This window comes from Salvelinus namaycush, chromosome 20, assembly GCF_016432855.1.
Source record: "Salvelinus namaycush isolate Seneca chromosome 20, SaNama_1.0, whole genome shotgun sequence".
NCBI classification, from domain to species: domain Eukaryota; kingdom Metazoa; phylum Chordata; class Actinopteri; order Salmoniformes; family Salmonidae; genus Salvelinus; species Salvelinus namaycush.
The window spans coordinates 21,701,700-21,729,066 of record NC_052326.1 but is presented as its reverse complement, the minus strand read 5'-3'; the positions used below and the strand labels follow the sequence as shown (position 1 = coordinate 21,729,066).

At 43.4% G+C, this 27,367-nt stretch overlaps 1 protein-coding gene across 1 annotated transcript in view; it reads right to left on the bottom strand.

Annotated features, from left to right (window-relative positions):
* Positions 1–916: 916 nt before the first annotated feature.
* LOC120064698 (neuromedin-U receptor 2-like) overlaps positions 917–27,367 on the bottom strand; it is a 37,720-nt gene continuing 11,269 nt past the window's right edge. The window contains exons 3-4 of the mRNA XM_039015319.1: positions 6,045–6,194; positions 917–930 (exon numbers count right to left, since the gene is read on the bottom strand). Coding sequence (XP_038871247.1) covers positions 917–930; positions 6,045–6,194 — 164 coding nt within the window. The remainder of the gene's footprint in view (positions 931–6,044; positions 6,195–27,367) is intronic.

Below are 27,367 nucleotides of genomic sequence, written 5' to 3'. Positions count from 1 at the left end.
GTTGGTGAGCTAGCTAGCAAATTCTAGCCATATTAGCATTGACATGACATCAGTCCGAACACCTCAAAACAAGTAATGGTATCAATAACAAGATGACATGAGCTGAAACAAGCCCCACATGGTAGTTTCTTGTCATTCTTTCTAGCAATCTGGCCATCCAGAATGACAACAACATGCTGTCTTCTGTCCCATGGAAGCGCGCACATCGTTTTCGTGATGTTGTCAGCTATCCCATCTATTGAGTTTTTCCTATGTTCTGCACATTGTTACCTTACCTTTATCAGCTTGTTCTATCCTTACATTGCATTTGTAAGAAAAGACTGCATGGAAATATGGCATGCGGGAATCAATCAACACAATTCAATTGTAACACTTTCATTTGCATGTGGAAGTTCATGTTTTCTTGCCCTGTGAATTTCATTTTGATTAATCAAAAGATGTGCAATGTATGTTTCTACTGCAGCAAAACATGGATATATTTTTTATTTGTTATCAATGAATCGCCTGATCATTTTTGACCTACAAAAAATCCATAAGATATGTTCATGCCAAACAAAAATAAAGTCTGATTTTTAAATAGTGATCATGTTGGCATGTTTTGGCAAGGAGACCTTTTACAGTATCTGTAGCCATACTGTACAGTAAGTATACTGTATGTGAGAACAGACCAACATGCTTTTGGCAGTCCAACCTTTGAGCAAAAATATACGCTTAAAAAGGGGATTGGGGACATAGTGCTATAGTTCCAGGAATGACTGTGCACTTTATCATCCCAATCCTCCTTATGAATAGATTTATATGGCAAATATGTGTAGCTCATAAACTGACTCACAAAGAATAACCTTATGTGGGCCTCTTCTTTGGCATTTATATTTTCTAATGTAATACTAAGTAGGGGACAAATGTACAGTTATGACTAACTAGTGTTCCCTGAAAGAGGGAAACAAGGTACAACACAGCTATGGGGGAGTTTGCGTGCTAGCGCCCTCTACTGCCTCACCAGAAGCCCCGCCCTCCACAGGTGATAAACCTGAGGCACTGATTCATTCCTTCAATTCAGTATCTCTCTTCACCGAGCCCAGAACTGGGCGGCACTGGGCCGAACAGGTGTTGTACCTCGTTTTCCTCCTTCAGGGAGCCGTAGTTATAGTAATATCGGTACGTTCCCTTTCAGTAGGTCAACTCGGTACAATAGGTATGGGGACATGAAATCAAGCCCTAAGCCGACCCCAGTGGAAACCAAATGAAGTGGCCCATGGCAGACCGCCCAGAGTTCCAACCCAACAGGTTGGTACCCGGTATTGCGCAATAAGCGTGCTGCCTAATGACCCTCTTCTGCCTCCGTCGTAAGCACACTGTGGGCTACACTAGGGTCAGTGAAATCCAAGCAATAAAGCCTCACAAATGTGGTGATGCCCATCTCGGCGCAGCACAAATAACTCCAACAGGCAACCCTCTACACAACAAGATGCCGCCAGACCCCTGGTGGAGTGGGCACATACACCATTAGGTAATCCCTGCCTTTTGCTGTCATATGCCAGAGAAAATAGCCACCACAATCAAGTGGGAGAGACGCTGCTTAGCCGGATTAGCAAAACAGACAACAAGTTGGTCACACAAACAGACACCCCAAAAGAATCTTAAGGCTAAATTCATTGTTAGGACCTTCATAAGAGCATATTTAAATTTCCAAGCCATTTCCCAAAACCAACTTTGTTAATGTTGCACTTAAAAAACGCTTGTAATCTATAAACGCCTGTCTCATACAACTTGTAGAACAGCTAAGTGCTTAATTAGATCACTGTTTGCCCTCCCGTGTCCCTTTACACACAGAAAATCTCAGCTTAACTTTGCTACACTCGCAATAACATCTGCTAACCATGTGTATGTGACCAATAAGATTTGATTTGATTTTATATTTGATATTAAATATAGAAAATGTTCTTGAGACAATATGGGTGGGCATAGGCAGGCGTTGCAGTTGGAGGATGCATTTTATGCAGATGCCTATTCCACAATGATATTTAATAGGCTACATTTGTCGGTACAAACTTTGACTGAGAAATTATGACTTCATTAAAAAATATATATATGGTGCTCCAACGCCTAAAAAAGTTGTTCAACACCACTGGAAATGAAGCAAGCGCATGCATACATAAGAAAAACATACAAAAAAACGTACACTCCCAAATGTCCATTCAAATGATTTGTTCCGCCGCCGGCCCTGTTTAGCCTAATGACAGGCAGGATTTGAGCTTCAAGTAGGCCTACAGATATTCTACAATTAAATAATTAGGCTAGGCTACACGTTAAGCGAAACATTGCAAACTTTTTAGTAAATCTTCATTCTATGTTAAGCTTCTAGATCCAACAGTGCAGCAATATCTAACAGGTAACATCTAAAAATTGCAAAACAAAACCTGATATCTAACAAATTCCACAACAAAACCTAATACACACAATCCAGGAAAGAAATGGGATAAGAATATTTACAGTTGAAGTCGGAAGTTTACATACACTTAGGTTGGAGTCATTAAAACTAGTTTTTCAACCACTCCACAAATTTCTTGTTAACAAACTATAGTTTGCCTTTACTATGAATCATCCATACACAAATTGGCTCTGTTATTTATTTTCCTAACTAATTAAACAATTACAGAATATACAATACATAATACCATTATACAGTAAATACCGTCCCTAGTGGACTTAACAAAAACAGGTTGGTTATAACATGATAGATTCAGAGAGGAAAGGAGGGGGGAGGTTGGAAGGAAGCCTTAAGAATGGGTCTCTATCAGACATGGGAAGTTATTCTCACATAAATACATATGCCACTAACGATCGCTCGTTCAGAGAAAAGTAATGCATTGTATTTACATGAAGCTGAATTCGATAGTTGAGCTGGTGGTGTGAGGCTCTGGTTTGCCCAGTCGAGGTCGCCATTGTCCTTTACAGATTCTTCCGGGTCGTCGTGGAGTGCGATGTTGTGGTTTTCTGCGTCGGTCAATGTTCTTACTAGATTTGCTACCTTTACAGCTGCCGTTTGTTAGGCTGTAAACTGTAATCTAGGACTCACTTCTTCTTGAGTGATCAATAGTTCAGCGTTCATACCATTTCACGTGTGGAGCAAGCTCTCACGTTTTCTGGCCTGTAGAGTTGAAATTAGAATTAGCCCTTTTTAAACGTGAGGACAACTGCTCACGGTATTTGGAACTGAGGTGACTTTTCGTCACGGGGGCTTTTATTCTAGAGTGGAAAAGGGGTTATTTCATCATTTCCAACCAATGTCTATTCACTTGGGCGGGGCCACTGACTGGGCACACGTTACCATAAAACACTTTTCATTTTAGAAGACTAAATCACATTGTTATCTTTTCAAAAGTATTCTTATACTTCGTCAAACATTTTATCCAACATTCAGATGCAAGCCTCATAACTGAGTAACCTGTATAAACAGAGTTAGGGTAATGTGGCTGTATTGTCTTTCATGAGGTCACAAACATGAAACAGAATGGACTGGGTCGTAGCTGACTTCTCCACCGACCATTTCAACATTCTTTAAATTAGGAACAATGTTTAATTCTCCAATTTGGGGAGGTAGGAGTATATGGCGGGAGAGTTTCTTTGTTCTACTGTGACCCTCTCTCTCCATACTGCATGTTCAGGGAGAGAAGAGTCTGTGCATGAAATTTATGACGTGGGTGTAAAAGTCATAAAACTGACCCCTCGTAACAGGAGAAGGGGGGGTTCACATCTCTGTTAGAAGGCTATCATCATGACAGTCCCCCTCTGGTGGTTCAATCTTGGTATTATTTGGCATGTTGCAACCCACCATAAAAAGGACCCAGAGATGAACTGGTTGTGGATCATCGTTGCTGTCCCCCTCTGGTGGTTTACCCTGGGAGGATTTCTGCAAGCTGAAGGCCGCTCCAAGGATGAGCAGCGCAGGTCCGGTTGGTGATTGCCGTTGATGTCCCCCTCTGGTGGTTTACCCTGGTGTCACGGCTGTCGACAAAAGAGGACCAAGGTGCAGCGTGGTGAGCGTACATGTTCCTTTATTAAACAAGACGCCGAACAAAACCATAAACAATACAAACAAACCGTGAAGCTCAAAGGCTATGTGCCCTAAACAAAGTCAACTTCACACAAACACAGGTGGAAAAAAGAGCTACATAAGTATGGTTCTCAATCAGAGACAACGATAGACAGCTGTCCCTGATTGAGAACCATACCCGGCCAAAACATAGAAACAGAAAATCATAGAAACACAAAACATAGAATGACAGTACCCCCCCCCCCCCCCCCCCCCGAAAGGTGCGGACTCCGGCCGCAAAACCTAAACCTATAGGGGAGGGTGGGCATCTATCCGTGGCGGCGGCTCAGGTGCGGGACGCAGACCCCGCTCCATCGCTGGCTCACCCCACATTGGTGCCACCTCTGGTGCAGGGACCCTCGCCGCCGACCCCGGACTGGGGACCCTCGTAGCGGGCCCCGGACTGGGCACCCTCGTTGCGGGCCCCGGACTGAGCACCCTCGTTGCGGGCCCCGGACTGGTCACCCTCGTTGCGGGCCCCGGACTGGTCACCCTCGTTGCGGGCCCCGGACTGGGCACCCTCGCTGCGGGCCCCGGACTGGGCACCCTCGCTGCGGACCCCGGACTGGACGCCCTCGCTGAAGACTCCGGACTGGAGGCCGTCGCTGGAGACTCCGGACTGGAGAACGTCGCTGGAGGCTCCGAACTGGAGAACGTCGCTGGAGGCTCCGGACTGGAGACCGTCTCTGGAGGCTCCGGACTGGAGGCCGTCGCTGGAGGCTCCCGACTGGAGAACGTCGCTGGAGGCTCCGGACTGGAGAACGTCGCTGGAGGCTCCGGGCTGGAGGCCGTCGCTGGAGGCTCCGGACTGGAGGCCGTCGCTGGAGGCTCCCGACTGGAGGCCGTCGCTGGAGAATCCGGACTGGAGAACGTCGCTGGAGGCTCCGGATTGGAGGTCGTCTATGGAGGCTCCGGGCTGGAGACCGTCTCTGGAGTGGAGAGACACACAGGAGGCCTGGCTCTGGGAGCAGGCACAGGACTCACCAGGCTGGGGAGACATACAGGAGGCTTCTTCCTTGGCCGAGGCACCGGATACACTGGGCCGTGGAGGCGCACTGGCGGTCTCGAACGCAGAGCTGGCACAACCCGTTCTGGCTGGATGCCCACTTCCACCCGGCAAATGCGGGACGCTGGCACCGAGCACACCGGCTTGTGAATGCTCAACCGAGACACAGTGCGCATCACCCCATAGCACAGGGCCTGACCAGTCACATGCTCGCCATGGTAAGCACGGGGAGTTGGCTCAGGTCTCCAACCTGACTCAGCCACACTCCCCGTGTCTCCCCCCAATTTTTTGGGGGGGGGATGCCTCTCGGGCTTCCTTGCCAGCCTTGTTCCCTTATAACGCTGCTGCTCCGCCTTAGCTGCCTCCAGTTCCTCCCTTGGACGGCGATACTGCCCAGCCTGCCTCCAGGGTCCCTTACCATCCAGGCTATCTTCCCATGTTCAGGAGTCCTCTCTACCACGCTGCTTGGTCCTTTGGTGGTGGGAAGTTCTGTCACGGCTGTCGACAAAAGAGGACCAAGGTGCAGCGTGGTAAGCGTACATGTTCCTTTATTAAACAAGACGCCGAACAAAACCATAAACAATACAAACAAACCGTGAAGCTCAAAGGCTATGTGCCCTAAACAAAGTCAACTTCCCACAAACGCAGGTGGAAAAAAGAGCTACCTAAGTATGGTTCTCAATCAGAGACAACGATAGACAGCTGTCCCTGATTGAGAACCATACCCGGCCAAAACATAGAAATAGAAAATCATAGAAACACAAAACATAGAATGCCCACCCAACTCACGCCCTGACCAAACCAAAATAGAGACATAAAAAGGATCTCTAAGGTCAGGGCGTGACACCTGGGAGGATTTTTTCAAGCTGCAGGCCACCACAAGATAGGCCAGGGGATGTCCTGGGTGGAGATCTCCGTTGCTGTCCCCCTCAGGTGGTTTACCCTGGAAGGATTTCTGCAAGCTGCAGGCCGCTCCAAGGATGGGCCGGGGATGTGCGGGTTGGTGATTGCCGTTGATGTCCCCCTCTGGGGGATCGCCCTGGGAGGATTTCCGCAAGCTGCAGGTCACCACAAGAATGGCCAGGGGATGTCCTGGTTGGAGATCTGGGCAGTAACTCAGGCAGATGTTAGCAACTCACACACACTCACGAAATACACAAATACATTTCTTTCCCGAACATGTGGCGTTGTGGCACTAAATGGTGGTTGTATCGGGACTTTGTTTATGGCTCTATCACTTCCTAAGTGTCAAAGGAACTGACCCAAAAAGGAATGAAAGCAGAAACAAAATATATACAAAATATAGTTATCACACCTTAATCATCTAATTGGACTGTATTCTACATACATTCAACAGTTTGGCAAAATGACCATATCATGGCATTGTCTAATGTCCTCTCTAGGGCGTTCCTAATTTGCAGTGTGTTGCTTAGGGCACTATCCTAAGTTGATAACTACATGATAAGTCAACAGCTGCAAGGCACCAGCTTCGGGCAGTCTACAGGGATGACCTATGGACCTCTGTGGTGAAACTGGTGAGTACTGTAGGGTCAAAGGCCTCAGGGTAAATGTTCAATTTTACCCAGGCTGACGTTTTGCTTGGCTCCTTAAGTGATCCCAGCATAAATTCGAATTGGATGTTCCATTGTACATTATGCTTACACAAGGGAAGAAAATCAAGTATCCTGGCAGACTACAACTTGTTCAGAACGAGTCTGACGTCATCAGATAATTTTCAGATCAATTCCTGGAGGTCAGTCAGACATGGTGTCGAGGGAGTCTGTAGTGGTTTTACTACAACTCACTGTGTCTTCCCCTAATGCTAGCTGCAACGCAGTCATCCATTACTGATAACAGAACAACATAAATTGTATCTTGGAAGTCTACACATTCTAGTTATCAGATTCACATGGAATTGTTGTGCAATTTAAGTGTTTAAATATTAAACTATTTGTGAAAACATTAAATGTAATTTTAAGTAAACTATCCTCACTCAGTGGCCACGCCAAAGTGAACAGACATTGGTTGAGAACTATGAAACACGCCCTTCTCTCCCCCACTACAAAAGCCCGTTGATGGAAGTCAGGACGGATGTCCATATGTTTAAAAGGGCTAATTTCAACGTGGAGGTGATGATCACCATACTGGAAGGATGAATTTCTACTAGACCAGCCAGAATTCAGTGCGAGCTGATTATGGCAAAATGGTATGAACTTTGAACTCTTATTCACTAAAGAAGAAGTGATACATCCTAGAAGTCAAGTTACCAGCTGCAGCTGTAAACGTACATGGCCTAGGAAAGGACAGACAATTCTATGAGAAGACAGGGTACTTCAATGTATCCGCTCTACAACACAACACCAGAAAGATTCTGCAAAGGACAAGGGCGATCTCTGCTGGGCAAACCAGTCTTCCATCTTCGACCCATCTATCGAAGTGCAGCTCAGTGTAAATAAATATCTTGCATTTTCCTTTTCCGAATGGGTGGTTATTAGAATGCATAGCATTCTGTATTTATGGTAGCAAGGTCCGATAGAGACCCAATCACCCATTGTCCCTCAGTCTTCCTGCTCTTTCATTCAAACCCAACCCCCTTTCTTTGTGTAACCAGCCGTCATATCGGTTTTGTCTGCTAGGGACTTTTTCTTTTATGACATGATTAGTAATCGATGTATGATCAATCCTGTGTATATGTAATTCTGTGTGATTATTTAGGTATTTAGTAAGTAAATAATTAAGCCAATTTTTGTATTGCTGATTCAACTTGTTAGCCAGGGTTCGTGAAGAATTTTACAATCTTCAGATGAGACTGAATAAGGTGATGATTAATAATTGACTGCTATTGATGTAAATATAAATAGATCTTTAAGAGTTTATTCAGAAGACAGCAGCTCTATAAACACTCTTCCGTGGTGCCCCAGGTTATTAATGAGTTAATTGTTGCATGGTTTAATTCAATCACGTAATCAAATGTTCGGTAATTGATTTGATAAAATAGCCTGTCATATAATCGAATCAGTCAGAGACACGACAATGTGTTTTTCATGTAACATATCATAGGTCTAATATGCTACATATGCTATTATATTTGGTTATGTTATGTAAAATACTAATGAATCATTGTGTAATCTTGCAGACATTGATTCAGCTTGATCTAACTTTACTAAAGGAGTACGAAGAACGAGTGACTTTGACTTTGGCTTTATTCATTCTTTCTCACAGTTTACACAAACTGTAGGAATGCAGAATTGACATAATCCAACATTGCATACAAAATAGCACGATAAAACACTTAGATTACATAACACATGGCAAACATAATACAAACACTTAAATAGATAATAGGCTACAGAACATTTCTTCGCCTTATGGGAAAACTAACAAAATATTTTAAAAAATATGACTTTGAATACTTTTAAGTGCTACAACGAGTTCTTTAGCCTATCTACAGCTCCTGCCGACACAGTTAAGTTTAACTTCGCAATGAGTGCACTGCGGGGTGTTTTGGGAAACGGGTGTGACATCTTCGGCCGTTACCTTCAGATGCATCATTAAAACATGGTAAACCTAAGTTCCATCACAATTGGAAAACAGCCCTGGTCCGTTCAATGTACATGTGTAACGCTCTTACCAGACACACGGCATGTAACCTCCCACCGCTGCTCCTCAGAAGCAAACCAAGGAAGCGAAAAGGGAAAAAGATCAAAAGCTTTTTACAGGACATAGTCACAACCGTAGGGTCTATGGCCGCATTAGAACACAATGTCACCTTAGAGTCGCCAAGGGCGACCTTCATACAGGAGGGTTGAACGAATAATGCATGGAGATCTCCCAAACTTTTAGCTGAGGCCAAAGCCACGAGCAGGGTGGTCTTGTAAGAGAGGATATTCAGATACACAGACTCCATCGGTTCAACAGGGTCCTCATACAGCACGTCCAAAGCCAAATCTCAAGTGGGCGCAATAGGTTTAGATACCGGCTTGAGATGGTGCACACCTTTTGAAAATCGCACCACCAGGGGATGAGCCCCTAGAGTGGCACCATCAATTTCCACATGACACGTTGAAATAGCTGCCATAAACACCTACAGGGTGGAGAATGAATGGCCCTGCCTGAAAAGCCCTTGTAGAAATATTATAATATTCACCAGAGAGCTATGAAAAGGAACAATTCCTTTATTTTGGCACCCAAGCTCGAATGCCCACCACTTATACCCATACAACACTCTCGTGGAGTGTTACGGACTGTATAGTAGCAATAACGTTCTGAGGTAAACACCTTGCCATCAGACTGAACCTTTCAGGGGCCAAGCCCATAGACTCCACATCTCCGGAAGCTACACCTGCCCAAGTACCTGTCACAACAAGTCCCTGTGCAATGGGAGTTGCCATGGGTCTCTGCCTAAAATGCGCATGATCTCCGTAAACCAAGGTTGTTTGGGCCAACAGGGTGCCACCAGGATCAACAACGCACCATCCCAACGTACACTTTCCAGCACGGGCTGAATCGGGTCCACCCGTAAAGGAGGGTCCGATGCAACTGGCGTGTGAGAGTATCCGTTCCTAACAGAGCACTCAGAACATTTCCCGTGTCTGGGAGACCCCCGAGAACTTTAGTGAAAGTGACTGTGGCGAGAGGGAAAGCCCGAAAGGGAGGAACAGAACTCGTAGACTACAGTCGTGGCCAAAAGATTTGAGAATGACACAAATATTAATTTTCACAAAGTTTGCAGCCTCCGTTTGTATGATGGCAATTTGCATATACTCCAGAATATTATGAAGAGTGATCAGATGAATTGCAATTAATTGCAAAGTCCCTCTTTGCCATGCAAATGAACTGAATCCCCCAAAAACATTTCCACTGTATTTCAGCCCTGCCACAAAAGGACCAGCTGACATCATGTCATTGATTCTCTTGTTAACACAGGCATGAGTGTTGACGAGGACAAGGCTGGAGATCACTCTGTCATGCTGATTGAATTCGAATAACAGACTGGAAGCTTCAACAGGAGGGTGGTGCTTGGAATCATTGTTCTTCCTCTGTCAGCCATGGTTACCTGCAAGGAAACACGTGCCGTCATCATTGCTTTGCACAAAAAGGCCTTCACAGGCAAGGATATTGCTGCCAGTAAGATTGCACCTAAATCAACCATTTATTGGATCATCAACAACTTCAAGGAGAGCGGATCAATTGTTGTGAAGAAGGCTTCAGGGTGCCCAAGAAAGTCCAGCAAGCGCCAGGACCGTCTCCTAAAGTTGATTCAGCTGCGGCATCGGGGCACCACCAGTACAGAGCTTGCTCAGGAATGGCAGCAGGCAGGGGGGAGTGCATCTGCACGCACAGTGAGGCAAAGACTTTTGGAGGATGGCCTGGTGTCGAGAAGGGCAGCAAAGAAGCCACTTCTCTCCAGGAAAAATATCGGGGACAGACTGATTTTCTGCAAAAGGTACAGGGATTGGACTGCTGAGGACTGGGGTAAAGTCATGTTCTCTGATGAATCCCCTTTCCGATTGTTTGGGGCATCCGGAGAAGACAAGGTGAGCGCTACCATTAGTCCTGTGCCATGCCAACAGTAAAGCATCCTGAGACCATTCATGTGTGGGGTTGCTTCTCAGCCAAGGGAGTGGGCTCACTCACAATTTTACCTAAGAACACAGCCATGAAAAAATAATGGTACCAACACATCCTCCGAGAGCAACTTCTCCCAACCATCCAGGAACAGTTTGGTGACGAACAATCCTTTTCCAGCATGATGGAGCACCTTGCCGTAAGGCAAAAGTGATAACTAAGTGGCTCGGGGAACAAAACATTGATATTTTGGGTCCATAGCCAGGAAACTCCCCAGACCTTAATCCCATTGAGAACTTGTGGTCAATCCTCAAAAGGCAGGTGGACAAACAAAACCCCACAAATTCTGACAAACTCCAAGCATTGATTATGCAAGAATGGGCTGCCTTCAGTCAGGATGTGGCCCAGAAGTTAACTGACAGCATGCCAGGGTGGATTGCAGAGGTCTTGAAAAAGAAGGGTCAACACTGCAAATACTGACTCTTTGCATCAACTTCATGTAATTGTCAATAAAAGCCTTTTACACTTATGAAATGCTTGTAATTATACTTCAGTATTCCATAGTAACATCTGACAAAAATATCTAAAGACACTGAAGCAGCAAACTTTGTGGAAATTAATATTTGTGTCATTCTCAAAACTTTTGGCCACGACTGTACAAGTCTCAAAATGGAACCTCAGGAACTTCCTGTGAGGGGGGTATATGGCCACATTAAAGTATGCATTCTTTAGGTTAATGGAGATGACCCAATCGCATGGGTGAACTGACTTTAACAACCGGCTCTTTGGCTGTTTGTGAGCAATCTGAATTGGAAGACCCTGATGTGCTTGTTTAGGGTATGCAGGTCTAAAAAGGGATGCAAAGTCCCACCCCTTCTTGGAATCAGGAAAAACCGGCAATACCAGTTGTCCTGGGCCTCTGACATGAGAATCACTCGTGGGGACGTTTAGTGAATTGTAGCCTGTTGCCTGTACCCCGACGTCACTGTTTGCATAATCCAGGGCAACGCTGTGCATGTGCATCATTGGTTGACACAGACAGCGAGTCTCCCGTAAAGTGTCATCTGAAGGGGTGGAATACCACCTTGTGGACTGGGAGAATTTGGCAATTTTTTTCATGCCTTTAAATTTCCACTATTCTTGACAAATCAAATCAGATCAAATCAAATCAAATTTTATTTGTCACATACACATGGTTAGCAGATGTTAATGCGAGTGTAGCGAAATGCTTGTGCTTCTAGTTCCGACAATGCAGTAATAACCAACAAGTAATCTAACCTAACAATTCCACAACTACTACCTTATACACACAAGTGTAAAGGGATAAAGAATATGTACATAAAGATATATGAATGAGTGATGGTACAGAACGGCATAGGCAAGATGCAGTAGATGGTATAGTGTACAGTCTATACATATGAGATGAGTAATGTAGGGTATGTAAACATAAAGTGGCATAGTTTAAAGTGGCTAGTGATACATGTATTACATAAAGATGGCAAGATGCAGTGGATGATATACAGTACAGTATATACATATACATATGAGATGAGTAATGTAGGGTATGTAAACATTATATTAAGTGGCATTGTTTAAAGTGGCTAGTGATACATTTTTACATAATTTCCATCAATTCCCATTATTAAAGTGGCTGGAGTTGAGTCAGTATGTTGGCAGCGGCCACTAAATGTTAGTGGTGGCTGTTTAACAGTCTGATGGCCTTGAGATAGAAGCTGTTTTTCAGTCTCTCGGTCCCTGCTTTGATGCACCTGTACTGACCTCGCCTTCTGGATGATAGCGGGGTGAACAGGCAGTGGCTCGGGTGGTTGTTGTCCTTGATGATCTTTATGGCCTTCCTGTGACATCGGGTGGTGTAGGTGTCCTGGAGGGCAGGTAGTTTGCCCCCGGTGATGCGTTGTGCAGACCTCACTACCCTCTGGAGAGCCTTACGGTTGTGGGCGGAGCATACAGCCCGACAGGATGCTCTCGATTGTGCATCTGTAGAAGTTTGTGAGTGCTTTTGGTGACAAGCCGAATTTCTTCAGCCTCCTGAGGTTGAAGAGGCGCTGCTGCGCCTTCTTCACAACGCTGTCTGTGTGGGTGGACCAATTCAGTTTGTCCGTGATGTGTACACCGAGGAACTTAAAACTTTCCACCTTCTCCACTACTGTCCCGTCGATGTGGATAGGGGGGTGCTCCCTCTGCTGTTTCCTGAAGTCCACAATCATCTCCTTTGTTTTGTTGACGTTGAGTGTGAGGTTATTTTCCTGACACCACACTCCGAGGGCCCTCACCTCCTCCCTGTAGGCCGTCTCGTCGTTGTTGGTAATCAAGCCTACCACTGTAGTGTTGTCCGCAAACTTGATGATTGAGTTGGAGGCGTGCATGGCCACGCAGTCGTGGGTGGACAGGGAGTACAGAAGAGGGCTCAGAACGCACCCTTGTGGGGCCCCAGTGTTGAGGATCAGCGGGGTGGAGATGTTGTTACCTACCCTCACCACCTGGGGGCGGCCCGTCAGGAAGTCCAGGACCCAGTTGCACAGGGTGGGGTCGAGACCCAGGGTCTCGAGCTTGATGACGAGTTTGGAGGGTACTATGGTGTTAAATGCTGAGCTGTAGTCGATGAACAGCATTCTCACATAGGTATTCCTCTTGTCCAGATGGGTTAGGGCAGTGTGCAGTGTGGTTGCGATCGCGTCGTCTGTGGACCTATTGGGTCGGTAAGCAAATTGGAGTGGGTCTAGGGTGTCAGGTAGGGTGGAGGTGATATGGTCCTTGACTAGTCTCTCAAAGCACTTCATGATGACGGAAGTGAGTGCTACGGGGCGGTAGTCGTTTAGCTCAGTTACCTTAGCTTTCTTGGGAACAGGAACAATGGTGGCCCTCTTGAAGCATGTGGGAACAGCAGACTGGGATAAGGATTGATTGAATATGTCCTTAAACACAGCCAGCTGGTGTGTCCTTAAAAACTTCTTGAGCCTATGGGGGGTGCTATTTCGATCTTGGAAAAATTGGTCCCCAAATTAAACTGCCTCGTACTCAATTCTTGCTCGTACAATATGCATATTATTATTACTATTGGATAGAAAACACTCTCTAGTTTCTAAAACCGTTTGAATTATGTCTCTGAGTGAAACAGAACTCATTCTGCAGCACATTTCCTGCCAGGGAGTGAGATTTCTGAAATCGATGTCCCTGTTCCCAGGTCAGTTTATAAGTCCCTGTGAACGCTGTGGGGCTACAAACACTGCATACGCCTTCCTCTAGATGTCAGTAAGTGGTGACAATTTGAATGGAGTCGATTGCGCAATCTGGGACCTTATATAAGACCCTGGAGCGGAAGTACCTTTCTTTTCAACCGTGCGCCTGACGCAGAATGGACGTCGGACTGGCCTCCTTCCAAGCTTTGGTTTAGCCAGTTCTATATCTCCGGTCATGTTTTTATTCGTTATAGTTGTTAAAGACATCATAAGGTAGTTAATTTAAACCGACTTATAGCAATTTATATCAGTTTATTGCGATTTTCTGGCATTTCTTTGTGACGCACTTTCAAGAGTTGGACACTTTTCCGGTACATGCCGAACGTTAGTGGCCATTTCGACAGGACAAGAGGACATCTTTCGACCAAAAGACGATTGTTCTGGACAAAGGACACCTTTCCCAAGATTCTGATGGGAGTTCATCTAAAAGTAAGAACTATTTATGCTGATAAATCGTTGTTCTGTTGAAAAATGTTAAATGCATAAGCCGCCATTAATTTTTGGGTAGCTTCGCTTTAGCGCACCCTGTATTGCGCAGTAAGGTTAATTTTAATCGCTGAATTACATTAAGAACTAATTTGTCTTTCAATTGCTGTCCAACCTGTATTTTTTTAGTCAAGTTTATGAATAGTTTTCGATAAAAATAGGTGTCTTTCCAAGATGGCGCCGGACAGATTGCTTGAGTAGTTGGACACTATTTTCATTGTATAAGCACGATTTGTGCCGCTAAATATGCACATTTTCGAACAAACTCTATATGCATTGTGTAATATGATGTTACAGGACTGTCATCTGAAGAATTCTAAGAAGGTTAGTGAAAAAATTAATATATTTTGGTGGTGATAACGTTATCGCTCTTTTTGCCTTGAATCAATGCTGGGGTGATGTTTGCACATGTGGTATGCTAATATAACGATATATTGTGTTTTCGCTGTAAAACACTTAGAAAATCTGAAATATTGTCTGGATTCACAAGATCTGTGTCTTTCAATTGCTGTACGCTGTGTATTTTTAAGAAATGTTTTATGATGAGTAATTAGTTAATACACGTTGCTCTCTGTAGTTATTCTTGTCGAGTTGTGATGGTGGCTGCAATGGTAAACTATGATTTATACCTGAAATATGCACATTTTTCTAACAAAACATATGCTATACAATAAATATGTTATCAGACTGTCATCTGATGAAGTTTTTTCTTGGTTAGTGGCTATTTATATCTTTATTTGGTCGAATTGGTGATAGCTACTGATGGAGTGAAAAAATGGTGGAGTAAGAAAAACGGTGTCTTTTGCTAACGTGGTTAGCTAATAGATTTACATATTGTGTCTTCCCTGTAAAACATTTGAAAAATCAGAAATGGTGGCTGGATTCACAAGAAGTGTATCTTTCATCTGGTGTCTTGGACTTGTGATTTAATTATATTTAGATGCTAGTATTTACTTGTGACGCTATGCTAGGCTATGCTAGTAGCTTTTCTACTGATGGGGGTGCTCCCGGATCCGGGTTTGGGAGGTGTTAGAGGTTAAACACACAACACTCTTGACACCCGTGAACACTGTGGAACTTGGGGTAGAAGCAATGTTGAAGTGCCAACGTTTGCTGGAAGCCCGGTCCACTCTGGGTTCGAGGGCTTAGGCTACCAGTGACGTGCCTCGAATGGCATTGCCACTTGGGAGTAATGCTGTCACAGAGAAAATGTGGGGAGTGGACCGTGCCACCTCCCCTTTCATCGCGCTAGGTGTGCGAGGGCTGCTGCCTCCCCCGCCCCACACTGGGACCGACTTTCACGTCACCCTTGGTAGTAAAACGGAGCTCTGCGTGGGGCTCCCAGCAGCCAGTGTGGTGGCCAGGTCAGCCAACTGCTCAGTCTGGTAAAGCTGCAGCATTGTGACCGTGTTCAGGGACCCGGCCACCACACACTAGGCCCAGTACACCTTGTCAAGCTGTGCCACCGAAAAACGGGCAACCTGACAAAACTACTTTACCAAATAAATAATCTGCCTCTACCTTCCATTCTATTGGCAAACGTACAATCACTGGAGAACTAAGCACGCACCCCTGAGGGGCCCCCGTATTGAGGGTCAGCGTTGTTGCCGTATGTGTTGTTGCCTAGCCTCAGCACCTGGGGGTGGCCCGTCAGGAAGTCCAGGATCCAGTTGCAGAGGGAGATGTTTAATCCTAGGGTCCTTAACTTAGTGATGAGCTTGGAGGGCACAATGGTGTTGAACGCTGAGCTGTGGGAAAGGGCAGTGTGGAGTGCAAGCTTGCGTCATCTGTGGATCTGTTGGGGCGGTATGCGATTAGGAGTAGGTCCAGGGTGTCTGCGATAATGGTGTTGATGTGAGCCATGACCAGCCTTTCAAAGCATTTCATGGCTACATATGTAAGTGCTTTGGGGTGATGGTCATTTAAACAGATTACCTTGGCGTTCTTGGGGACAGGGACTATGGTGGTCTGCTTGAAACATGTACAGTGCCTTCAGAAAGTATTTATATCCCTTGACTTATTCCACATTTTGTTGTGTTACAGCCTGAATTAAAAATGAATTACAAAAAAATTATTCATACCAATCTACACACAATACCCCAAAATGATCAAGTGAATACATGTTTTTTTGCAAATCTATTGAAAATGAAATACAGAGGTATCTCAATGGCATAAGTATTCACACCCTTGAATATATACTTTGTAGAAGCACCTTTGGGTAAGTCTCTGAGAGCGTTCAACACCTGGATTGTGCAACATTTGTCCAATATTCGAAATTTTTCAAGCTCTGTCAAAATGGTTGTTAATCATTGCTAGACAACCATTTTCAGATCTTGCCATAGATTTTCAAGTAGATTTAAGTCAAAACTCTAACTCGGCCACTCAGGAACATTCACTGTCTTCTTGGTAAGCAACTCCAGTGTCGATTTGGCCTTGTTTTTTAGGGTATTGTGGAATTATAGAACCACTCCTGCTGAAAGGGGAATTAATTTGCCAGTGTCTGGTGGAAAACAGACTGAACCAGGTTTTCCTCTAGGATTTTGCCTGTGCTTAGCTCCAGTCCATTCATTTTTTATATCCTGAAAAACTCCCTTGCCCTTAATGATTACAAGCATATGATGCCTGATGCAGCCAGCACTATGCCTGAAAATATGGAGAGTGGTACTCAGTAATGTGTTGCATTGGATTAGCCCCAAACATAAAAGTTTGTATTCAGGACAAAAAGTTAATTGCTTTTTTATGTCTTAAAGGGAAACTGTTGTATTTTGAGATGGTCTAGAATAAGCTAAGTAGACAGAGCGTAGCATAATTTGTCTGATTCTCTGTAATAATGGTATGGAAATAATAATTACTTTTATTTTGTAAAGGGGTTTCTTGCATCAAACACAACATTTTCTGTCACATACTTGTCTGAAGGACAAGCCCTGCATGTTTATTTTCAAGTCTCATGGAATGTCAGTCATTTAACACCACACATTGTCTGCTGCTGTAGGCTGAATTATAGAACCACTATTTCAATGTTAAAACATTTTTCGCCATTGTTTTTTGTTGTTGTTGGTAGGCCTACATTTTGATCAAATAGCCACAGTAGCCTACTTGGCCAGAGTTAAAACTGTAACTTAGAGCGGGTAAAGCCTCAGTGTTCACAGTAATCACGCACCAGAAGTTGCACAGAATTTTCACAACATTCAAGTTTGCACTCAGCAGACCTGAAATTTGCTCAGTGTCAAAAAAAGAATTGAGAAAACATTGCCTATCATAGCCATTAAACTCTGTAACTGTTAAAGACACAAATTGGGCTGAAATCCCTGAGTTGTTTCCTTCCTCTCCCACAACTGAGTTAGGAAGAACGCCTGTATCATTGTAGTGACTGGGTGTATTGATAAACCATTCAAATCGTAATTAATAACTTCACCATGCTCAAAGGGATATTCAGTGTCTGCTTTTTTTTAACCATCCACCAATAGGTGGCCTTCTTTGCAAGTCGTTGGAAAACCTCCCTGGTCTTTGTGGTTGAATCTGTGTTTGAAAGTCACTGCTCGACTGAGGGACCTTACAGATAACTATGTGTGGGGTACAGAGATGAGGTAGATGTAAAAAAGTGAGTCCATGCAACTTACAGTATTATGTGACCTGTAAAGCAAATGTTTTCTCCTGAACTTATTTTGGCTTGCCATAACAAACAGGTTGAATACTTATTGACTCAAGACGTTTCAGTGTTGTGTGTAGGCCAGTGACAAAAAATCTCAATTGAATACATTTTAAATTCAGGCTGTAACACAACAATATTTTTTGAATATTGAATATTGAATATTTTCTGAATATTTTCTGAAGGCACTATAGGTATTACAGACTGGGTCAGGGAGAAGTTGAAAATGTCAGTGAAGACACTTGCCAGGTGTACAGCGCATGCTCTGAGTACGTGTCCTGGTAATCCATCTGGCCCTGCGGCCTTGTAAATGTTAACCTGCTTAAAGATCTTACTCACATCGGCTACTGAGAGTGTGATCACACAGACGTCCGTAACAGCTGGTGCTCTCATGCATAGTTCAGTGTTGCTAGACTCGAAGTATGCACAAAAGGTATTTAGCTCATCTGGTAGGCTTGCGTCACTCTACAGCTTGCGGCTGGGTTTCCCTTAGTAATCCGTGATAGATTGCAAGCCCTGCCACATCCAACAAGCGTCAGAGGGGGTGTTGTAGGATTCAATTTTGGTTCTGTATTGACAACGGTTTGTCAGGGAACGTAGCAGGATTTTTTTCTTTCTACTTTCTGCCTTCTGTTTCTTAGTTTTGCTTGTAAGCAGGAATCAGGGGGAGTTATGGTCAGATTTGCCAAATGGTAGGTGAGGGTGAGCTTTGTATGCATCTCTGTGTGTGAAGTAAAGGTGATATAGAGTTGTTTTGCCTTTACTTGCATTGGTGACATGCTGGTAGAAATTTGTGAAAACAGATTTCAGTCTTCCTGCATTAAAGTCACCGGCCACTAGGAGCGCCGCCTCTGGGTATATTTTCTTGTTTGCTTATGGCCCTATACAGCTCGTTGAGTACGGTCTTAGTGCCAGCATTGGTTTGTAGTGGTAAATAGACAACTCCAAAAAATATACAGTGCATTCTGAAACTATTCAGACCCCTTCACTTTTCCTACATTTTGTGACGGTATAGCCTTATTCTAAAGTAGATCACATAGTTTTTTTTCTCATCAATCTACAAAAAATACCCCATAACAAAACAAAAACAGGCTTTTAGAACTTTTTGTAAATGGCACATTTACATAAATATTCAGACCCTTTACTCAGTACTTTGTTGAAGCACCTTTGGCAGCGATTACAGCCTTGAGTCTTCTTGGGTATGATGCTACAAGCTTGGCACACCTGTATTTGGGGAGTTTCTCATATTCTTCTCTGCAGACCCTCTCAAGCTCTGTCAGGTTGGACAGAGCTTGACTAGTCTCCCAGTCCCTGCCGCTGAAAAACATCCCCATAGCATGATGCTGCCACCACCATGCTTCACCGTAGGGATGGTATTGGCCTGGTGTACTTCTTGTTCACCCACAACTGTGTGGCCGCACACGACTTCAACACCATCATTGCGGTTTTTTTAACGGCCTGTTTGAGAGAGAGAGAATAAATTTAGTTTGGACATCGTAAAGGAATATTTGCCGATTCTGAAAAGATATAGCTAGCTAACGACATCCTTTTCCACATGGAAAAGATGGGCAGAGATTTGCTAGCTACGATAGCTAGTTAGCTGGGATTTTCTACAAGGAATCTGCATCCTGGATTCCACCTGGCGATTTGTTCACAGTTTGCACTAGCCTGTTTCCCTCTGTCTGGTATAGGTACCCCCGCCACACTCCCCCCTTTCTCCCAAGCTTTCTCTCGCCTCCAGCACACATGCACTGTTGAGGCGAGTGACTGAACTTACAATGGCTAGCACCAAGTTGTTGTATTTTTCGCTTGTGCTTTATGCTATTTGCCTCATGACTCCTGCGTGCCTCGTTGACTATGAACTTGCTTGTTTACCCAACCGTGGGACAGCCTATGTTTGTTCCCACACTCGGGACTCTGACTCTCTCCTAGTTACACGGACTCTTGGCCTCCCATCCTATTCTAACTACCTCTTGCCGGCTTTGTATTCACGTTACCTGAGGAAATTGCTGTACAATATGATATTGTTGCCATCTAATGAACATTCAAATGTTCTAAATCAACACTGCAGAGATCTCCCTGTCCTCTGCCGTGCCGTGATTGTATTACTGCTGATTATATCTGGAAATATGCATGTACACCCTGGCCCAGCTACTGTTGCTAGCCCCAATTCTAATTTGTGCTCTGATATCTGCTTCACTGATTTCTGCTCTCGTAAAAGCCTGGGTTTTCTGCACGTTAACACTAGAAGCTTATTACCTAAAATTGATCAATTGAAAGTGTGGGTTCAAAGCTACAATCCAGGTGTGTTGGTCCTTACTGAGACGTGGTTAAGAAAGAGTGTTTTGGAACACTGAAGTTAACCTTTCTGATTATAACCTTTTTTGGCAAGACAGATCTTCCAAAGGTGGTGGAATGGCAATCTTTACCAAGGAACACCTTCAGTACTCAGTTGTCTCCACCAAGTCTGTTCCCAAACAATTTGATTTACTGGTTTTACGCATTAAACTTTCAAATAACCCTTTGTTGACTGTTGCTAGGTGTTATCGGCCACCATCAGCACCAGCCTGTGCCCTTAATGCCCTAAACTCTCTCCTGGCCCCTTACACTAAGTCTGAATTTGTCTTGCTAGGTGACCTAAACTGGGACATGCTTAAACCACCTGACAAAGTCCAAAAGCAATGGGACTCCCTAAATCTTTCTCAGATTATTACCAATCCCACAATGTATGACTCTAAACACCCAGAAAAGGATACTCTCCTTGATGTTATCCTTACAAATAATCCTGATAGGTATCAGTTTGGTGTTTTCACTGATCACAGAGCCTGTGTTCGTAATGGCTGCTCAGTGAAACGACCTGTCCTGACTTGTCATAGACGCTTGCTAAAAAAATGAGCAAGCCTTCCTTCATGATCTGGCCTCTGTAAATTGGTATAGAATCAGCTTGATCCCCTCTGTCAAAGACGCTTGGACCTTATTTTTTATATTTTCAGTGGTATCGTGAACAAATACGTGCCCATAAAGAAAATGAGAATTAAAATCAGGTTCAGCCCCTGGTTCAACAGTGATCTGGCAGAGTTACTCCACCTCAAGAATTCAATTTGGCAAATCGCTTGGCACACGCATACTCAGGCTGACTGGCTCTCGTTCAGGAAAATTAGAAATAAGTGCACTCAGGCAATCTGGAAGGTCAAAGTTAGTTACTTTAAGGAATTTAAGGAGTTACCCCAAGAAGTTTTGGAAAATGTTTAAAAACCTGAAGAATAAACCCTCCTCATCACAGCTGCCCATGTCCCTTAATGTTGATGATGTGGTTGTTACTGACAAGGAGCACATGGCTGAGCTCTTTACCCACCACTTCATAAAGTCAGGATTCCTATTTGACTCTGCCATGCCTCCTTGCCTGTCCAACATTTCCTCATCTCCTACCCATTCTAATGTGACTATCCCTGATGCTCCTCCCTATTTTTCCCCTGCACCGCTACAAAGTTTTCCCCTTCAGGCAGTCACTGAGTCCGAGGTGTTAAAGGAGCTCCTTAAACTTGACCCCAAAAAAACATCTGGTTCAGATGGTTTAGACCCTTTCTTCTTTAAGGTTGCTGCCCCTATCATCGCCAAGCCTATCTCTGACCTTTTAACCTGTCTCTCCTCTCTGGGGAGGTTCCCATTGCTTGGAAGGCAGCCACGATATGTCCTTTATTTAACCTGTTTGGCGTGCAAGCCCGACGTCGGTACACTTATGACAACAGCCACTTCAAGTGCAGGGCGCGAAATTCAAAAGATATTTTTTTTTAAATAGTTAACTTTCACACATTAACAAGTCCAATACAGCATATGAAAGGTACACATCTCGTGAATCCAGCCAACATGTCCGATTTTTAAAATGTTTTACAGGGAAGACAAAATATGTAAATCTATTAGCTAACCACGTTAGCAAAAGACTCCACTTTTATTACTCCATCAGTTTTTGACTCCATCAGTAGCTATCACAAATTCGGCCAAATAAAGATATAAATAGCCACTAACCAAGAAACAACCTCATCAGATGACAGTCTGATAACATATTTATTGTATAGCATATGTTTTTTTTGAAAAATGTGCATATTTCAGGTATAAATCATAGTTTACATTGCAGCTACATTCAGAAATTGCACCGAAAGCAGCCATAATATTTACAGACACCAACGTCAAATACCTAATTACTCATCATAAAACATTTCTGAAAAATACATAGTGTACAGCAAATGAAAGACAGGCATCTTGTGATGCCAGACAATATTTCCGATTTATTAAGTGTTTTACAGCGAAAACAAAATGTAGCGTTATATTAGCTTAGCACAATAGCCAGAAACACTTGGGCGCCGGCGACTACGACAGATATATGAAACAACATCATAAAATGGGTCTTACTTTTGCTGATCTTTCATCAGAATGTTGAACAAGGTGTCCTTTGTCCAGATGAGTCGTTGTTTGGATTCAGAACGGCAACTTTCTCTCTCCATTTAGCAAGCGCGCTAGCCGGGTTGCACGGATCTCTCCATGTAAACAAACGGAAGAGAACGGAACACGGCAAAACTCCCGAAAAAAATTCAATAATCTGATGAAACTATATTGAAAAAACATACTTTACGATGATATGGTGACATGTATCAAATAAAATCAAAGCCGGAAATAATAGTCGCCTATAACGTCAGCAAAACAAAAGGCAACCCCACTGTCCAAATCGCGTTCTTCAGAGTACCGGAAATGGGGTACACGTCATTCCAAGAGGATTTATTCCATCCCAGATCGAGATAATCACCTCATTTCTTCTCTCACAGCCTTCTTGACACCCAGAGGAAGGTGTATGACGTGCATGTATACTAATAGCTCTTGTGCCCATTTATAGGCAGGAAGAGGAAGAGAGCATCGATTTCAGACTTTGAACTTCCGGGTCAGGAAAAGTGCTGCAGAATGAGTTCTGTTTCACTCAGAGAAATAATTCAAACGGTTTTAGAAACTAGAGAGTGTTTTCTATCCAATAGTAATAATAATATGCATATTGTACGAGCAAGAATTGAGTACGAGGCCGTTTGAAATGGACACATTTTATCAGGCTACTCAATACTGCCCCTTGCAGCCATAAGAAGTTAAAGGGGGAAATCAAGCTGATCCTAACTGTTATAGGCCCATTTCTATTTTGCACTGTTTATCAAAAATGTTGGAAAAACTTGTCAAAAATCAACTGACTGTCTTTCTTGATGTCTATAGTATTATCTTGGGTATGATATCTGGTTCCCACTCAGGTTATGGATGTGGCACTGCAACCTTAAAGGTCCTAAATGATGTCACCATTGCCCTTGCCCTTGTTGTGCTGCTATTTTTATTGACTTGGCCAAAGCTTTTGATACTGTAGACCATTCCATTCTTGTGGGCCAGCTAAGGAGTATTGGTGTCGGTGAGGGGTCTTTGGCCTGGTTTGCTAACTACCTCTCTCAAAGAGTGCAGTGTATAAAGTCAGAACATCTGCTGTCTCAGCCACTGCCTGTCACCAAGGGAGTACCCCAAGGCTCAATCCTAGGCCCCACGCTCTTCTCAATTTACATCAACAACATAGGTCAAGCAGTAGGAAGATCTCTCATCCATTTATATGCAGGTGATACAGTCTTATACTCAGCTGGCCCCTCCCCGGATTTTGTGTTAAATGCTGTACAACAAAGCTTTCTTAGTGTCCAACCTTGTCTTGAACACCTCTAAAACAAAGGTCATGTGGTTTGGTAAGAAGAATTCCCCTTTCCCCACCGGTGTGATTACTATCTCTGAGGGTTTAGAGCTTGAGGTAGTCACCTCATACAAGTACTTGGGAGTATGGCTAGATGATACACTGTTCTTCTCTCAGCACATATCAAAGCTGGAGGCTAAGGTTAAATCTAGACTTGGTTTCCACTATTGTAATCGATCCTCTTTCACCATAGTTGCTGTAATGACCTGCCCTGGGGGTATCATAGGCGCCCCTCTCTCTCTCTCTCTCCACAGTTTTATGACTTAACGACAGGTCGTAAATTCCTGGAAGGAACCCTCTCCTCCTTTGGACATGCAGTATTGAGAGAGAGAGAGAGAACAAAGCACTAGACTTGGCCAAACTCCTAATCCCCAAAATGGGAGTGTTAAACAATATCTCTACTTTTGAGAATGTGGGAATGGTCCGTGGACACTTAAGGATGAATGTGTTTCATTTGGTGATCTCATTAAGGACAGGAAACACACATAACGGTATCTCTTAAAGTGTACATTTCCCAGCTGTCAGGTTTACATCTAAATATTGTGAAACGTATGTAATTAAACATGAAACTATTTGTGAAAAGATGCAATGTGATGTTAACCTTCTAAATGAGAGTATGGATTTTCATATCAAGATTAACTAGTCAGTGGCCACACCCACGTGAGCATAGACATTACATCGGCATCATGGAACCACCCTTTTCTACTGAAATGTATAAAACCACCTGTGACGAAATGTACATTTCATGCCAAAGAGACCCACGGTAAGCCAGACGTCTTAAATGGTTAAGACCACACAAACCACGGTGTAAGCTAAGGCTGCAAATGGTTAAACGCTGAGACTATCGATCACTACAGAATAAGAGCAAATCTTAGATGTATAATTACTAGTCTGCAGCTAGAAATTACATAAGTCTAGAACGAGAATACCGACAACCACCGAAGCATCTATTCTATTAGAGCATTTCCGAATGGTACTCTGAAGTAGACATTCTAACCACCTACAACCATGGAAGACATCGTGACTTCTGGGAAAGTGAACCAGAGACTCTGATGAACCATACAGGACAATCAAGGATTCCAACAGAGAAGACAACAACGACATACGGGTATAAATATATAAATTGCAATTATTCTCGAATGAGCGGCAGTTCATGTGCAAAGGATTAGCATTTCAATGAATATAATTATAGACTGTGTGTAGTGAATCCATTTGGTCTTTTCCGCTCTTTCTCAGTCTCCACCCTTTCCCTTTGTCTACCAAGCCATCATATCGGCTTAGCCCACTAGGGACTTTTCTATTATTGTTAGTAACCAATATCTACTGTTTGTTTGTTATGTATTTCTGTGATTATTTAGTTAGTAAATAAATTATTAAGCCAATTTGTATATTGCTGATTCATTATGGAAACTAGGGTTCGTGCAGATAACCAATAATTTTACGACGTTCAGATGAGACTGATCGAAGGTAAAGCATAATTGATGTGACAGGTAGCCTAGTCGTTAGAGTGTTGGGCCAGTAACTGAAAGGTTGCTAGATCAAATCCCTGAGCTGACAAGGTAAAAATCTGTCGTTCTGCCCCCGAACAAGGCAGTTAACCCACTGTTCCTTGGCTGTCATTGTAAATAAGAATTTGTTCTTAACTGACTTGCCTGGTTAAATGACTGAAATGTAAGAGATCTATAGATCTTTTAAATTTTGTATTATTATTTATTACAAAAAACACAAGGAAGGGGCAACATTAAAGTATTAGAACATGAAGGACAAACAATACAGCATCAAGACACTATCAAACATGTATCAGTCTTTCCGCAACAGAGCCATCCTTATGAGTGAGTGATAGTGATATAAAATATATGTCATAGTTTCCTTTTTCATGATCACAATCTTGTGAAACCCGAACCCTCCAAGATCCCCCCACAGTTCCCCAACAGCTGTCCCTCAACCATTCGAGACTGCTCCCACAGTCCCCCCCCCCCCCAGAAAAAAAAATACAATTAATTCCATTCCCCCAAGAACCCCCCAATGCACCAACAACCAAGAGAATGAACTAAAGAGAAACAAAGGAAAAGATAGAAGAGAACAGCAAACAACAATGCTAACATTTTTTTTTAATAATACATTTAAAACAAAGGACAACAAGGACAACTGAAATTATAACAGCAATGCCAACTGTATATGTTTGTGTGCATGTCTGGCACTATTACATGTATGTGTGTGTTCTTGTATGTGTTTATTTGAATGAGAGTGCGTGTATATGCATTTGTACAAACACCTGCACGGCATCAGCCTCAGGCAAACCGGCATTAGTTGTAAAAACACTGCCACTTAGTGTCATTCAAATGTACTTTTATTATGTTTTATTTAGACTTTTTTTCCCTTTATCTTTTGACCATCATTCTCTCTCTCACACAGCAACTCCACTCCCACTTGTCTCCAATTCCACATACCAACCCTCAGCTTCCCTCAGCCCATCCCATCTATCTCTGCTGGCCACCCACTTCGTGTTTCTACGCAACACATATCTTTCAACTATGCTATGATGTTTAACGTACAATTTCAATCTATCTAATCGAATAGAATCAACAGATTGCGTGTTGAAGATAAATACTTTTACTAAGAGTATTAGTATATTAGTAATTGACTGACCCGGTCTCTCCAAATCTCCTAACAGTACTATTTCTAGGGTCAATTTTAGATCAATGCTATGCATTTTCAGCCATTCCTGAACCTGAGACCAGAAACAGGCTACCTGAGGGCAATACCAAAATAAATGGTCTATTGATTCTGTATCCTCACAACAAAATCTGCAGAGCTTTGATGATTTTATGCCCCAAATATTCAACATTTTGTTGGTGGCAAGAATTCTATATAATAATTTTTGCTGAAAAGCACGAAGTCTTGAATCTTGCGTTGTTTTATATATCAACTCATACACGCTGTACCATGGAATCGGTACATCAAAAATCTCTTTCAAACTATTTTGCAATCTGTATGGCACAGTTGTCAACATCCTGGTCCTCAAATGAAACTGGTATACTTCCTATTTATGCTATTTTTATTCCTCCGCCAGTTTTGATCCTTTATATTGGGCAGACAGACCAGTTCCCTACCTCCTCCCGCTGCCACCCGCCTCCTCCATTTTTGGTGCCCCAGGTTATTAATGAGTTAATTGTTGCATGATTTAACTCAATCACGTAATCAATTAAACGTTAGGTAATCGATTTGATAAAATAGCATGTCATCACATTAAGGATACTAAAGACACAACACTGCCAAACTGACCCTAATTCAGATGTCCATCCTACCCATGCTAGGTTAGGGAGGCGTAATTTATAGATCGGCAGGTAAGGGTGCTCTCGAGCGGCTAGATGTGCTTTACCATTCGGCCCTAATCTGATTTGCCACCAATGCTCCTTATAGGACACATCACTGCACTCTATACTCCTCTGTAAACTGGTCATCTCTGTATACCCGTCACAAGACCCACTGGTTGATGCTTATTTATAAAGCCCTCTTAGGCCTCACTCCCCCCTATCTG